This window comes from Scyliorhinus torazame, chromosome 13 (assembly GCF_047496885.1).
Source record: "Scyliorhinus torazame isolate Kashiwa2021f chromosome 13, sScyTor2.1, whole genome shotgun sequence".
Taxonomy (NCBI): Eukaryota; Metazoa; Chordata; class Chondrichthyes; order Carcharhiniformes; family Scyliorhinidae; genus Scyliorhinus; species Scyliorhinus torazame.
In genome coordinates, this window is record NC_092719.1 from 207649011 (window position 1) to 207665800 (window position 16790).

At 46.3% G+C, this 16790-nt stretch overlaps 1 protein-coding gene across 1 annotated transcript in view; it reads right to left on the reverse strand.

Moving 5' to 3' along the window:
* Positions 1-16790, reverse strand: part of LOC140388571 (semaphorin-3G-like) — a 207214-nt gene that overhangs the window by 111310 nt on the left and 79114 nt on the right. The window contains exon 2 of the mRNA XM_072472981.1: positions 6541-6701. Coding sequence (XP_072329082.1) covers positions 6541-6701 — 161 coding nt within the window. The remainder of the gene's footprint in view (positions 1-6540; positions 6702-16790) is intronic.

Below are 16790 nucleotides of genomic sequence, written 5' to 3' on the forward strand. Positions count from 1 at the left end.
AGCCAGTGCTACATATTGGGAAGGGGGCCGACGCCCTTGCTTTTGCATCCTTAATCGCCCGCCGGAGAATCCTGCTCAGCTGGCGATCAGCAGCTCCGCCCACTAGCTGCTGACTGCCTGGCAGACCTGTCGGAATTTCTCCACCTGGAGAAGAGCAACTACAGCATACGAGTGTCAGACGATGGCTTCCACAAAGCATGGGGGCCATTCATCAGCCTGGTCTAAGATCTGTTTAATGCCAGTAACGGATGGAAAGAGAGGGAGGAGGTGCGGTGATTCCAATAGCATCAGGGCCACCCAAAGCAGACAGGAACAAGGAGGGGGGGCGCGGGGGGACATCAAGGGAGGAACCCAAGGAAACATCAGGAGGGTACTCAGGGAGTGACCGTAGAGGGGGCCAGAGGGCTCCCCCACAAAGTCATAAGAATAAAAATAAGTTGAACGATAGACAATAACATCTACAGTGGAAGAAAGGACCCTAGACAGAACCTGAATAGCAGAAAAGGGGAGGGGGAGGGAATGGGCAGGGTGGGGGAGGGGGGCGGGATAAGAGAGAGGGGGGTGATGGAGTACCCAAAAAGGAAAAGCATGTGAATTGTAAACAATACCAATCTAAATCATCCCCTGTACAGTGTACAATGTAAAATTCAATAAAAATATTGACTGAAAAAAGGAAATGAAGCTCATCCAACAGATACATTTGCAATGTCGAATGGAATAATGGAGGGGGTGGAGGTGAGACTAATTTGAGAGCTCTTTCAAAGGGCTGGCACTGGTGTGATGGGTCGAATGGCCTGCTTCTGTGATGTTTGTTTCTATGAGTTGTGTGACAGGAGCCCCCCAAAATACTTTCCAATCCGTCTCCTGGACCACACTGCTCTCAAACAGAACGCCAGAGAGGAGACTGCCCCGGGTGTGTTTCTGAGTCTGGAATGAACCTCATGTGGCGAGCACGTGTTCTAACTTGAGGAGGGATGCCCGACCAACCTGAAATAGGGCCTCAGACCTCATTCACATTATCTGGTTAAGAGGCAGGAGAGCGACCAGCGGAGTCACGGCTGAGACAGAAAGCCCTGGTGCTGGACAAGTGTTAATAACAAAGAACCGGGACGATAAAAACATAAAAACTGAAGCTACACCTCGAAGAATATCCAGAGTGGAGTTAACAGGGGCAAATAGCCCAATTCTACGCTGCAAGATGGGATGGTTCTAAGCATATACGCGCAGCCACTAATATATGGAGACTAATATGGGGAAGGCGCTGAAGACGCATTTCCTGCGCAGAACCTTAAACAATTTCTCCAACCCGCATCAACTTCAGCAGGTGCTCTACAACTCAAAATGATTATTCTATTTGATTATTCTCGTCCCCAAATTAGTCGAGGAGGTCAGCTTTTACAATTGGATGCATAAATCCTCAGACATCTTAGAGCTTTATTTCATAAACAGACACATACATAGAAAATAGAAGCAGGAGGAGGCCATTCAGCCCCTCAAGCCTGCTCCACCATTCATTATAAACATGGCTGATCATCAAGTTCAATACCCTAACCCCGCCTTCCCCCATATCCCTGAATGCCTTTAACCCCAAGAGCTATTTCTAATTGCTTGTTGAAATCCCACACCGTTTTGGCCTCAACTGCTTTCTGTGGGAGCAGATTCCATAGATTAACCACTCTCTGGGTGAAGAAATTTCTCCTCATCTCAGTCCTAAAATGTTTACCCCTTATCCTCAAACAATGACCCCTAGTCCTGGACTCCCCCCCACATCAGGAATATTCTTTCTGAATCTACCCTGTCTGATCCTGTTAGAATTTTATAAGTTTCAACAATGAATATAATCCTAACCGACTTAGTCTCTCCTCATATGACAGTCCCACCATCCCAGGAATCAGCCTGGTAAACCTTCGCTGCACTCCCTCCATAGCAAGAACATCCTTCCTCAGATAAGGACACCAAAACTGCCCACAATACTCCAGCTGTGGTCTCATCAACGCCCGACACAATTGCAGTAAAACATCCTTATTTCTTCAGAGGTTCTTAGAAATTGTTGACCCGTTGACATTCCTAACGCAAATGACGCCAGAATTGCAGTGCAAAGGTGGGGGTAGAGCGGCCATTTTGCATGCCAAATATCCAACACTTTGTTTGATGTTTGCACTTGGATGTTTCCAGTGTAGGCAGGACAAAACCCGTCCCTAGCTTCTCAGAGACGAGTTATTCTAATCAAGCCTAGGTTAACAAGCAACTAATTAAAGGCAAAAAACAAATGTTCCCAACAAACAGAGATTAAAGATTAAACGAGCTGGGCCTCTTGGCCTATTCACATTGTCGGGTCAGGAGACGAGGACACAGGTCAGTAGCACTCAAACCGCCTCCCACATCACATTGCCTTGACCACGGTAACAACAAAGAGTGACCAGGTGCCCCTCGGTCTTGTCCCACTTCATAGCTTGGTGTAAGAAGGCCAGAACCCGATCTGGCCTCCTGCCTTATTGACTCTGGCAAGCTTGGCGATTTTCAATTAATTTTAGCCCTGACCCGCAATGTTTATTTGGCTCGCTGGAATAACATTTAGTCGTGAAATAGGAGCTTCAGCCGTTACTAACACGGTAGCAAGTCAAATCGTCTTGATCTAATCACTAATTCTTCTTGGCCTTCATGTATTTTCCTTGCACTGGAACAAGGGATTCAAAAATCCAGTTGCTAGTGGACGTTAAGCGATGTCAAAGATGTCAGCTGTTTTCCCCCATAATAACTCTGATTTCCAGATTTATTTAATTAGTTTGGTGGAGATTAAAAGGTTTCTAGGTTGCTGTCGCCTTATTGAATTGCCTTTCGAGCTGGATCGGAACTTACCACTGCTATTACTGATTGTATACACATCAGGCTACTCCTTTCAAATTTATTACTACAATTATATCGAGGGCTGACTCCATCCAGTCTATTGCCTTCTCCTTTTATCACAAGCACATTGCCCATCTTTGAGTTCTGAAGCGGCCCAGACATGGAACTATCCGCAGCTCCAACTCCTACACTCCTCGCTGTGCCAGGAAAATAATAATACAATCAATCCCTCACTGAAAGTTCTGCTTGCCTTCCTGGGAAGCATGACTTTAAGTGAAACAACTTTAAACAAATCAGATTTTCCCATTTCGACCAACCGGAAAGCTGTCCTTGAATTCTGTGGGACCTTTCTCGTCAGAAACAGACAGGGGAACATTCTACCCTGCTTGCTCGAACATTACTAAATCCCTGTAATCGTAAAGGAAATTACTTTAAAAATAAAATAAGTTTTGAAATATAAAGGAAATACACTAGCTTTTTCTACCTACCAGTCCTCCCTCAACAAACGTCATCACGAACAGACTGACTACTCATTTGCTCTCTCGAGGCATTTTTATATGGTAATTGGTTGTTGCGTTTGTCTGGTAGAAACAGGGGCTTGTGAAGGTAATTCATTGCTGCTTTGGAACACCCTGACAATATTATGCACATTTGAATTATTTTCTTCAGATCTTTCCTCCTCGTACTTCTTAAAACTGAAAGTAGATTATTCCACACTGTCTCCTCTTTAGATCTTCACTGTCAATGTAGAAACATTCCCCACCAATGTTTGTTCCAGATCATTCTTTCATAGAGATTCAAAAGCGTGGACCTTCTAGCCCAGTCGTCCTCTTCTATGGTGGATGATACAAAGGTTGGTGGATTTGCGGACAGTGATGAGGATTGTCAGAGGATACAGTAGGATATTGATCGATTGGAGACTTGGGCGGAGAAATGGCAGATGGAGTTTAATCTGGACAAGTGTGAGGTATTAAATTTTGGAAGGTCTAACACAGCTGGGGATTATACAGTAAATGGTCGAGCCCTTAGGAGTATTGACAGGCAGAGGGATCCGGGTGTACAGGTCCACAGGTCACTGAAAGTGGCAACGCAGGTGGATAAGGTAGTCAAGAAGGCATACGGCATGCTTGCCTTCATCGGTAGGGGCATTGAGCATAAAAATTGGCAAGTTATGCTGCTGCTATACAGAACCTTAGTTAGGTCACACTTGAATATTGCGTACAATTCTGGTCGCCACACTGCCAGAGGGATGTGGAGACTTTGGAGAGGGTACAGAAGAGGTTTCCGAGGATGTTGCCTGGCCTGGAGGGCATTAGCAATGAGGAGAGGTTGGATAAACTCGGATTGTTTTCGCTGGAATGACGGAGGTTGAGGGGCAACCTGATAGAAGTCCACAAGATTATGAGTGGCATTGACAGAGTGGATAGTCAGAGACTTTTTCCCATGGTGGACAAGTCAATTACTGAAGAACACATTTTTGAGGTGCTAGGGGTAAAGTTTAGAAGAGATGCGTGAGGCAAGTCTTTTACACAGGGTGGTGAGTCCCTGGAACACGCTGCCGGGGTAAGTGGTGGATGCAGATACGATAGAGATGTTTAAGAGGCATCTTGACAAATACATGAAGAGGATGGAAATAGTGAGATATGGACACCGGAAGTGTAGAAGGTTTTAGTTTAGACATTATCGTGATCAGCGCAGGCTTGGAGGACCGAAAGGCCTGTTCCTGTGTTGTACTGTTTTTTGTTCATTTGTACCCCATTCTATGCACTGACAAAACCCAAAGCTGGGCATCGCCTAACCATTATTCCACGATTATCTTTCCATTCACTTCAATCTTCTGGATGACCTACTCTTTAGGCCCTGACCTTCCACCTCAACTTCTCTCCAGTAAAGCAAGGGACATTTCAAAAGGGTTAATCAGAACATATGAACAGAAGGAAGTCAGCAACCCCTCGGGCCTGTTCCACAATTCAATTAGATCGGTTTGTCGACACCTCAACTCCGTTTTCTCTACATCACTGAAATCACTGACAATTTATGACTCAGTAGGAGGCCATTTGGCCCATTGGGGTGTCTGTGCTGGTCAATGGGAAACTGCCCAGTCTGATCCCAGCTTCCTGCATTCCGTCCATAATCCCACTCGTCAAGAAAATGTCCAAGACATTTTATAAATGTGAGAGCTTCTGCCATTCAGGCTGAGGTCCAGGTCCCGACCACCACGGGGTGAAAAATTATTTCCTCATCCCCCTTCTAATCCATCTACGGATTACTGAAAAGTTATGCCCTCTGTTTTTTGACACCCCCCTCCCCCCTGCTAAGGAAAGTACATTCTGACCTTATTAAATTTATCTAGGCTTCTCATAATTTTTTACACCTCAATTAAATCTCCCCTCAGCCGCCTATGTTCAAGAAGAAACAACCTCAGCCTATCCAATCTTTCCTTGAAGCTAAACTTTTATAGACCTGTCAACATCCTCATAAATCTCCTCAGCACCTTCTCCAGTTTCACATCTTTCCTGTAATATAGTGATCAGAACTCTACCCAGCACTCAAGATGTGGGACACAGAGTCTCCCTGCTCCTCCATTCTATGCCTCAATTAATAAAGCAAAGTCTGTCATATTCATTCACAATCACCTTATTGACTAGTCCTGCTACCTGTAAGGATCTATGAGCTTATCGTCCTATACTTTCTCTGTTTCTCCACACACCTCTGCTGTCCCATTTATTGTGTACTGTCTTGCCTTGTTTCACCTTATAACGCTTCTCATCCCATTGACCTGGGGTTACCATTGATCTGAAACTGAACTGGACTAGCCATATTAATACTGTGGCTACCAGGGCAGGTCAAAAGCTAGGAATCCTACGGTGAGTAACTCACCTCCTGACCCCCCAACGCCTGTCCACCATCTATAAGGCACAAGTCAGGAGTGTAATGGAATACGCTCCACTTGCCTGGATGAGAGCAGCTCCAACAACACTCAACAGGCTCAACACCATCCAGGACAAAGCAGTCCCGCTTGATTGCTCCTCCCACAACCATTCAAACCCTCCACCACCGAGAACAGTGGCAACCGTGTGTACCATCTACAAGATGCACTGTAGTAACTCACCAAGGTTCCTTAGACAGCACCTTCCAACCCCACGATCACTACCATCTAGAAGGGCAAGAGCTGCAGATACCTGGGAACCCCACCACCTGGAGGTTCCCCTCCAAGTCACTCACCACCCTGACTTGGAAAAACATCGCCGCTCCTTCACTGTCGCTGGGGCAACATCCCAGAACTCCCTCCCTAACAGCACAGTGGATGTACCTACACCTCAAGGGCTGCAGCAATTCAAGAAGGCAACTCACCACCACCTTCTGAAGGGCAACTAGGGATAGGCAATAAATGTTGGTCTAACCAGCGATGCTCACATCCCGCAGGTGAATTTTAAAAAACCTGTTCACACTCTTCATCCCCTTTGATACATTTACCCAGTGTTTTAAAGGCGTACACTGTCTCACTGACCACAACCTTTTGGGGGGGGGGGGGGGGGGGGGAATAGAATTCACTGCTTTTCCTATGGAAAAAGTGCTTTCTAGTTTCCCTTAGAAATGCCCTTGGTTCTAAATCTCAGATTATGCCCCTCGTCCCTCACTCTGTCCCGGAGTATCCAGAAGATTGGGCAACAAAGTGAAAACATGAGTTACCTCTCTAGCGTCAACGCTTGCCCGTTCCAGCTGGAGTGAGTACAAGGCATCCTTGGCGCCAATGAAAAGGCGGTCGTGGTACTCATCGAGGAACATTGAACGGAAATCCAGGAAACCACGGTAACCAAAGAACATAACCGATCGATTGGCAGCCAAGAGATCTAAAGCAAAGAAAACAACAGTGTTCAGTCAACCTGTCGATCATTGTTAAGACCTGTCTTAAGGGGAACCCAAGTGTGTCATTGCACCTTCTCTTGTTAAAGACACTGCTGGGAAACTCTGACCCGTTAATATAAAGTATCTCCTGGTACCATGAGGTGGAATTAACTAGGAGGATATTGAACACAACATCATGGGGCACTTAGGTATGATGCACCCAGCTAGAAATGAATCAATTGAAACACCCTCAGGATTTAAACATAACAAATTAAAAATGAATCTCAAATATGCCAATTTCCTTGAGACAGCTTCTGAAAGAGATTCCGAATGACGATATTCCCATCTAAGAATAGATTCCCATTGTCAGACCTTTTTATTTATCAGCCTCTGATGCTGCATTCCCCTTCAAAACTTCAGTGCCCCCATGAGCAAGAGAAGGAAAAAGCTGGACCTAAACATCTAAACCTGATAACGTTCATCAAACCTTAGCAACAATATCGGCAGCCTGATTTACAAAGCAGTAAGTCCAGGACTCTGTGGTTCTACCCTATTCCCCAAGTCCATTCTAAACCAGTTATTAAGGATTTCAATTCCTATTCTTAATTCTTGTGAACTTTTTTCTGGTCATGCCATTCTTCCAACGCAAAAAAAAAACCCTGAATGAAGCATTGGCAGCTCTTAAAACGAAATCCTCCAGCTACTGACACACAATATTTTTAGAGTTATGTATAAGGAGACAAGACTTCCATTGTAATACAACCTTTCATTGTCATGATATGCAGACATGCAGATAATGAACACAGAGAATAGGACATGACCAATGAGCAGGCAGGACACTCAGGGGTGGTATCTCACTATAAAAGGCACGAGGCACTCACACTCCGCCTCTTTCCACTGATGAGCATCTACAGTGAGTCAGGGTGTATGTACAGTATCACACCTCCAGCACGTGGCTAAGAGCTAGTCTGGTTCAGTCAGACAGAGTAACCACACTTAGGTTAGCAGAGAGTCGAAATCATAGAGAACTGTGCTAACTGTGCTACTGGTTCAATAAATCAGATTGGACTAACTTCAAGGTCTGGAATATCTTTTGGTTACAGCTGCATCCAGTTGCAGCCTGCGTTATCCCAGAGTACATAACACATCATTCATGACCCCAGGACTTCTTGTAAGTGCTTGACAAGCATTGATGTATTTTTGAAGTGCAGTGTAATGTTGGAAACCCTGCATCGATTTTAAGGTCTCCAAGCTCCCACACAAAAAAAGACCCAATGAAATAAATGTCTAATCAGGGCGGCATGGTAACACAGCGGTCACCACTGTTGCTTCACAGTGCCAGGGTCCCAGGTTTGATTCCCGGCTTGGGTCACTGTCTGTGCGGAGTCTGCACATTCTCCCCGTGTCTGCATGCGGGAGCTCCGGTTTCCTCCCACAAGTCCTGAAAGACGTGCTGTTAGGGAATTTGGACATTCTGAATTCTCCCTCTGTGTACCCAAACAGGCCCCGGAGTGTGGCAACTTGGGGATTTTCACAGTAACTTCATTGCAGTGTTACTGTAAGCCTACTTGTGACAACAATAAAGATTATGAAAGATTATTATTATTAAAAGATCCCATGGTGCTACTTCAAAGAGCAAAGCTCATTCTCCAATGTCCTGACCACTATTTATCCTTCAATCAACATAACACAAACAAAAATCTGGTTATTATCTCATTGCTGTTTGCAGGAGTTTCCTGTGTACAAATTGGTTCCCACATTACAACAGTGACGGACACTTCTAAAGTTCTTCATTCATTGTAAATTGCTTTAGGTTGGTTTGAAGTTGTGAAAGGTGTTATCTCAATGTAAGTCTTGCTTCTGTTCTCAGCTACCAGACAGTGCCTGCACATTGTTAACAACTCAACCCAATTCGCTTTGGCATTCTTTATAATACAACAACATGACCTAAAAGGGGAAAGATGTTCAAGGCTATGAGAAATTTAAAGTATGATGTACCTTCAGAGTGGGAGGGAATTTTGAACTGATCTTGGAAGGAGGAATTAGCAGATACTAAGTACAGTGCTCACGGAAGAAGAATTGGAAGTCCTTGCGAATATTCCTTTACTAGCCCTCATAACCACGAGAAAATGAACACGTCACCTCAGATTGTGGGATCGCACCAGATGCAAAATACCTGTTGCATGATCCCATGTGGCAACAATCACTTGATCTTAATTATTGACAATATTTTGGAGATCCAGTTCCAAATGATGACACATATTTAGGTTCACAGGTGAGGTGAGTGTTCACTCCAGTAGGCATCAATTAATGAGAAAGCAGTTTTATTTCAGGCTATACTGTGTGTACTGATGTCAGTAAACTCGACACTTGAAAGTTCCCATACGTAAAAAACAATGGGCTGCATTCTCCGTTTGGCGGTCTCCTGCCGGAGGTGAATTGCATCTAGTTTACGACCCCCCAAGGAGTGCAAACCAGCAAGCAATTCAGTTTTCCTTGCCATGCAAATTTATGCATGGCGTGGACTACGAGGGAATCCCGCTATCGGGCCACCATTTTGAGCGGGTGGCCCAAGAGCGAGATCCCACAGCCTGCACCCTCCCCAGCACCGCAAATCATTGGCAACGCCCCCCCCCCCCCAACACCTCTCAGCAGCCCCCCCGGGATTGCCTGGTGTCCCCCCACCCTCAAGTACGGGGGTGATCTGCCCTGCCCCCCAGGTACCCACAGGGACCCCCTGCCTAAAGAGACCTACCCCCCACAGACTGCTCCCTCCTCACACAGACAACCCCCAACCAGAAAAGGGACCTCTGTCTGGAAGCACCTTAGGGGGGGTGGGGGTTACCCCCTTGGCCTGTCCCGAGGTCCAACTTGTCAGGGCCATGCTGGTAGAGACCACAAGTGATCCGCGCCCACGTGATTCCCGGCCGCGTGGACCGGAGAACCTCAGAGGGCCAGAGCATAGGGCACCAGGCCTGCTAAATGAATGCAAATAGAGCATTAAGACCCAGTTGCATTCATTTACATCATCCCGCTGGCGCGCAAGGTCCGAACTTCAGTCTTGCCGTCAGCAGGGAGTTGGAGCGTCGTGATCAGGTCAGCGCCTGCCGTGAATCCCGATTCTGCCCCGACGCCCGATTCTCTGTCCAATTGGGAATGCGGGCATGCCGGAACGAAGAATCCCGCCCAACATGTGTGAGCTGCTGCTGCTCCTCATCCCTCGTGTACAAGGCAGTCGTCTTCCCAAATCTTCTATTTGGCTCAGAAACATGGACTTTATGCAGCAACCTCAAGGTGCTGGAGAGGTAGCATCAACACTGTCTGAGATGGATTCTCCGCATCAGCTGGGAGGATAGACGTACTAACATCAATACCTTTGAAGGAGCCAAGAGCAACAGCAATGATGCCATGATCATCCAATACCAACTTCGCTGGGCCAGTCATGTGCTTAGGATGGCAGAGTCCCGACTGACAAAGTAAATCATCTTCGCCCAGCTCAAGGAAGGCACCCGAACAAGAGGAGGACAGAGGGAGCGGGTCAAAGACACCCTAAAGGCTTACCTCAAGAAATGCAACATAGACGCCAATGCCTGGGGAGACCCTTGCATGAAGGGACCTACTTGGAGGAACCTCCTGATTGAAGGCACACAATTCTTCGAGGACACCCTCGAGGAGGCCCGGAAAAGGAGCCTGAGAAAGGAATACCAGTGATCTCAAGTCCAAGGACCGATCCCACCTCCCGAAAACACCGGCCAAATGTGGGGTCAGAGATGAGGCTCCAGGATCGGGCTCATCAGCTACCTCAAGGACCCATGACCAGTGATACAGAGTTTCTTCGGTGGGCAATCACACTCGTTAACGAATGATCGGCGAAGAAGAATTAGCAATTGTTTAGTTAATCAATACAGATATGTGGCTGTTGGATATTCTTTTCCTTCTTGAAGCCCCTTCCACTCATTGGCTGGTATGAAATGCTGCAAAGACCCGTTCCTTTGTAAAACAATCCGACCCACAAGACCAGGAGATGACTGGGTTTGAGAAAACCATAGGCTTCATCCAAATGTCCTCGCCTCATCACAGCAGTTCCTGTCAGTCATTATCCTGAATTCCACACAAGTCTTTCAAATAAGGTCTTGACGCCCTGGGGCGACCCTGTAAGGTTACTCCAAGTGACGTTTGCCACCAGATCCTAATAAAAACATGCAAGGTGATGTTTCAAAACAAACTCTGCCTTTCTTTCTCGTCTCTGGTTTCTCGCCCACTGTACTGGAAGTATGGCTGAAGTATGAAGCAAACCTGCTTCAAGCCCAAAGCCCGAGGGTTTTCCTCACAATAATTACACCTCACTATTTTGATTACTCGCTCTTACAATTCTTTCTAAGTGAGGAAGTCTAACAAAAAACAGAAGCACCTACTTAAAATGCAGCATCGGAAGTACAAACACGGTATTGTACTCCGACACAACGGGCCTGTTGAGGTCAAATACTTGCGTTATAAACCAGCCAGATGTTCCAGTTTGGCCTTGTCGATTCAATTATACGTCCCTAATAACGTGCTCTGGGGCCATTTATAATCGCAGCATTCAGTCAAATCTCTTGTCACAAACAAATAAGCACTGATTGTGTGAAGAAGGAAAAACTGTTTCCACTGGTAGTAGGGCGAGTAACCTGACGCCACAAATTTAAGATAATTGGGGAAAGAACCAGGGGAAAAATAAAGGATTTTTTTTTTTTTTGGCAGTGCCGAACGTCAATGGAATAGATGATGTGGACTCGATAAAGAGCGAGATGTTGCTCTGTTAGATTATTGCCTGAGGTGGGCCCTATAAAGGGCCTTGAGTTTGTTCTGTCAGATTACTGGCTTGGCAGTGAAGGTGATAATTTAACATTTGGTCCTTACAGCCCTGAAGAGAGGGGTCTGTGAAACGATATGAGAGGAAGGGGGCTGCGATTTATATACCACCCGAGAATGTTCCACAGTACTTTAGAACCACATCACGATTTTTGGAGGGCAGTCGCTTGTTATTTTCAAGGTCAAAGCTGCAGCTGTTTCACACACTGAATATCCCATAAACAGCAAATAAATGAATGACCAGCTTGTAGCCGAGTGAAGGAATGTTGGCCAGGACGCTAGAGCCCTCCCTGTTCTTTTCCGAATCACGCCAAACAATCTTTTCAATATCAGTTACAAGATAGTAACGGGAGTAGGAACAGGAATCTGAGATCCTGCTTCACATTGAGTGGTGTAGGCCACGAGAGACTAAGTTTCAAACTAGGCACAGGCAAATTTCGGACTGATGTCAGGAATCCCAGAATCAGGAAGGGCATTCGGCCCATCACGTCTCTGCCAGCTCTGGGAAAGAGCTGTCCAATTTGTCCGCTCCCCAGCTCAAAAGATTTTTCCTCTTGGATTTATGATTTCGCCAATTTGTACTGTTCGATGGTTTAATTGAGTCTGTGCTTGATTATGTGGGTCTGGTGACTAATCTATGATCACTGTGCCTGATTGCTTAAGTCTGGGCGTGGACTCCGAGCAAAGTAAGCAGGCACCACAGAAGCTACTAGAATCCCACCTGTCAGCACAGTGCAGGCATTTTGCGATTATAGAAATAATTTAAAACTCTTGTACATAAACCTAGTGCACACTTAGAAAGTAGAATCATCTCAGCATTGCCTTGAGATAAAGAATATATCTCACAATTCTCCTTTCAAAGTTATTAAACCAACTTTCATCACCTTTACAGACAGCACATTCCAGACCAAAAAAACTCACTGTGCAAAATAAACATGCCCTCACCTACCCACTTTATAATTTGGCCTCTTATGTTAAAGCAATGTCCTCTGGTAACCAACCCTTCAGCCAGCGGAATGTTTTTTCCTTAGTCACTCTGTTGATGCATATTCGTTTGTCAAATCAATCTTGACTTAAAACCGTGGTTAAAATGGTCTCAGAACACTTTATTGGGGAAACGTGATTGAAGAAGCACAACCTAGCCAAACTAGAACATCTGGCCAGTATGCAACACAAGTATTCGGCCCCAAGAGACTTGTTTCTTCCTGCCTACTCTATCAAACTGTCCACAATTTTCAATACCTCTATTAAATCTCCCATTAATGTCCTCTGCTCAGAACAACGCCAGCAATCCCTCGTCTCTCCACATGACTGAAATCCCTCATCCCAAGTACCCATTCCAAAGATGCTCTTCCCCTAAACAAGAGGAACCTTCAATGGATTTCAACTTAGGCGCTGGTGTGAAAACCTTGGCAGTTAGGAGCAATAGAATACCGCAACTAATATGTGACATAATTCTTCATTGCTGGATAAGCAAGAACTGAATGACGTTTTCCTTGTGAATGAGGATCATGGAATCATAGAATTTATAGTGCAGAAGAAGGCCATTCAGCACATCAAGTCTGTACCGGCCCTTGGGAAGAGCACCCCACCTCAGCCTACAGTTCCACCCTATCCCTACACCTCCACCCTGTCCCCGTAACCCCACCAAACCTTTTTTGGACACGAAGGGGAAATTTATCATGGCCAGTCCACCTAACCTGCACATCTTTGGACTGTGGGAGGAAACCGGAGCACCCGGAGGAAACCCACGCAGACACGGGGAGAACGCGCAGACTCCGCACAGTCACCCAAGCCAGGAATCGAAACTTGGGACCCTGGCGCTGTGAAGCAACTGTGCTAACCACTGTGCTACCGTGCTGCCTTGGGAAGCAATGAGTCATTTTATAAGATGGGATCGGGGGGTGGGGCCTAATGGCCTCCTTCTGCACTATAAATTCTATGATTCTATGATTCTATACCCCGGATTGCAGGCAGCAAATTCCTTTTGCTTTTGTTTCAATTTCCGCTCGTATTTGTCAGATGGAAGTCGGGTTGATTTTGACTGCTGGGCCTCGTTACCAATGCACTGGTTGAATTCCTGCCCGGAATGAGCAGGAAGTAGGGAAGAAAGTGGTTGCTGACCTGTAAAAATTCTGACGTTTTTTGGCTACCCAATGAAACTCCAAAAATGGAGCAGACCATTCAGCCCTGGAACCTGGTGCGCCACTCAGTTCAATCATGGCTGGTCTGAATCGTAGCTCCATTTGTTCTTCTTTCCTATATTTCAAGTGCCAGGGTCCCAGGTTCGATACCCGGTTTGGGTCACTGTCTCTATGGAGTCTATACGTTCTCCCCGTGTCTGCATGGGTTTCCTCCGGGTGCTCCGGTTTCCTCCCACAGTCCAAAGATGTGCGGGTTAGGTCGATTGGTCACATTAAATTGCCCCGTAGTGTCCAAACGTTTGGTGTGGTTACAGGGTTACGGGGGTATGGTGGAGGTGTGGGCTTAAGTAGGGTGCTCTTTCCAAGGGCTAGTGCAGATTCGATGGGACTAATGGCCTCCTTCTGCATTGTAAATTCTATGATTCTATACCCAACAAAAGGCTATCAGCCTCGGTTTTGAAATTTTTAATTTGCCCCTCATCAAGACCTCACAGCTTAAGATCATGCCCCCATCCTCTTTACACTGAAGGAAACAGGCAAACAGTTTCTCTCTATCTCGCCTGTCAAATCATCTCAAGGTGTGGGAGGGAAATGAAGAAGTGTGCGAGGCTGGTCCAGGAGAGGCTTAATCTTTGCTAATGGAGCTTGAGCAAGCACGTCTGCTCCCACTCGTCCAAGAGAAATAATTCTTGAGCAGCGGATAGGGTTGAAATGGACTCCAATTATATCACTTCCCTCAGGGTCCTCTATGGCGTGGTGGGGACAGTGGCATCGTGGTAATGTCACTGGACCAGCAATCTAGAGGCCCCAAGTGATAATCTGGGGACATGGGTTCAAATCCCACCACTGCAGCTGGTGGAATTTAAATTCAACGAATAAAATCTGGGATTGAAATGATCAATTGTTGTAAAAACTCATCTGGTTCACTTCAGGGAATGAAATCTTCCAATCTTACCAGGTCTGGCCCAGATGTGACTCCAGACCCACAGCAATGTGGTTGACTCTGAAATGGCCGAGCAAGTCATTTGGTCCAAGGATATTTTGGGCTGGCTTTGCTAGTGGCATCCGCGTCCCAGGAAAGACGGAATGAAAATAACCTGGCAACAACTCACGATTTGGCTCCTGCGCAAAGATTGTGCCCGGTATCAGATGTGGAAACTTTTTTTCCCAGAGAGAGTATTCCTTCAGGAATGAAGGGGAGCTCTCCAAGCAGCCCTGGGTGGGTGGGTGGGGGGGTGGGGGGGGCTCCGAATCAGACGGAGGTGGTGTCCAGGCACAGGTTGGTTTGATCACGCTGCAATAATTCAGTGGGTGATAGGTTCATTTCTGCCATTGAAGACCTGTGTTCAGTTGTGAAATACATGCAATAACACCCCAGTATTTTACTGAGCAGGGTCTGTTAAAGCAGTCAATTCCGGGAGAGCAAAGGTCTAACCCAATTCATAAATAAAGTTTCATTCCAGGAGGGTGATGACATTAACTATCCTTTGTAACATATACACTTCGGTCTCTGGTAGACCTGATCCTGTGCATATCTTTTCCCTTGAGCTGACAGCTCTGTCCTGACAGGGTCTATACCTACAGCTGGCATTTTCCTCCGTGAATGGACTGTTTCTATTATTTCAGTCTTCAGACCTATCATCAGCATCAGCTGTTCACAATATTATACATTTATTCCCCTCGACTACACCAAGCAGAAGCCAAACGTCTGTAGGTTAGGTATGAGAATTGATTGCCCCCATTTTGTAACCATAAAATGGGTTCAATAGGCCCATTTTCACACCATTACCTTGAAATGAAATGAAAATTAAATGAAATGAAATGAAAATCGCTTATTGTCACAAGTAGGCTTCAAATTAAGTTACTGTGAAAAGCCCCTAGTCGCCACATTCCGGCACCTGTTCGGGGAGGCTGGTACGGGAATTGAACCGTGCTGCTGGCCTGCCCTGGTCTGCTTTAAAAGCCAGCTATTTAGCCCAGTGTGCTAAACCAGCCCCTAAAGAGCTGACGAGTGCAGCTCCAACACAGGAGAAGCTCGACACCACCCAGGACAAAACAGCCGGCTTGATCAGCACCCGATCCACCACCTTCAACATTCACTCACTCTTGGGCAGCACGGTGGCGCAGTGGGTTAGCCCTGCCACCTCACGGCGCCGAGGTCCCAGGTTCGATCCCGGCACTGGGTCACTTGTCCGTGTGGAGTTTGCACATTCTCCCCGCGTCTGCGTGGGTTTCGCCCCCACAACCCAAAGATGTGCAGGGTAGGTGGATTGACCACGCTAAATTGCCCCTTCATTGGAAAAAAATGAATTCGGTACTCTAAATTTATTTTAAAAAAACATTCACTCACTCTACCACTAACACACAATAGCAACGGACCGTACCATCCACGAGGTGTACAACAATGGCTTATCCAGGATCCTTCGACCGCACCTTCCAAATCCAGAAGGACAAGAAACAGATGCGTGGGAACACCGCAACCTGCAGGTTTCCCACCATCCAAGCACCATTGGAACTATATTGCCCTTCCTTCAGTGTCAACGGGTCAAAAGCATGGAACTGTCTTCCTAGCAGCACCGTGGATACACCTGCGCCACAAGGACTGCAGCGGTTCAGGAAGGCAGCTCACTGCCAACCACTCGAGCCCAATTAGGAATGAATGCTGACCTTCCCTGTCATGCCATTATCCCACAAATAAATACATTTGTTCTCTCCACATCCTCCTACCCTCTGGGCCATGTCTTCAGGCCCCCTCCATGTAGTTCCATAAGATGCGTCTCATCCAAGCTGAGAGTAGACAATTATTATTGTTCTTAGGCTGGGAATTCAAGGCCTGTTGTTTAACACTGCTCGCTTTTCTGTTTCTGGGCTTATCAAAGGAATGCCTCGTTTTTTCTAAATATTGCTTATTAAACCATATAAAGTACTGCTATACTCGTGTAAGGTGGGGACAATTAGAAGGACGGTGGTCACTCTAACTCCCTCCACGAACTTCGTGTTATAATAAAAGACAATTGCGAAACCTCAAAGTTTTGGCTAGTTTTTTCCACAACAAGGCCTGAGGCCTTACTATCTCCAGGCGGGGCGCTGCGTGGCGGC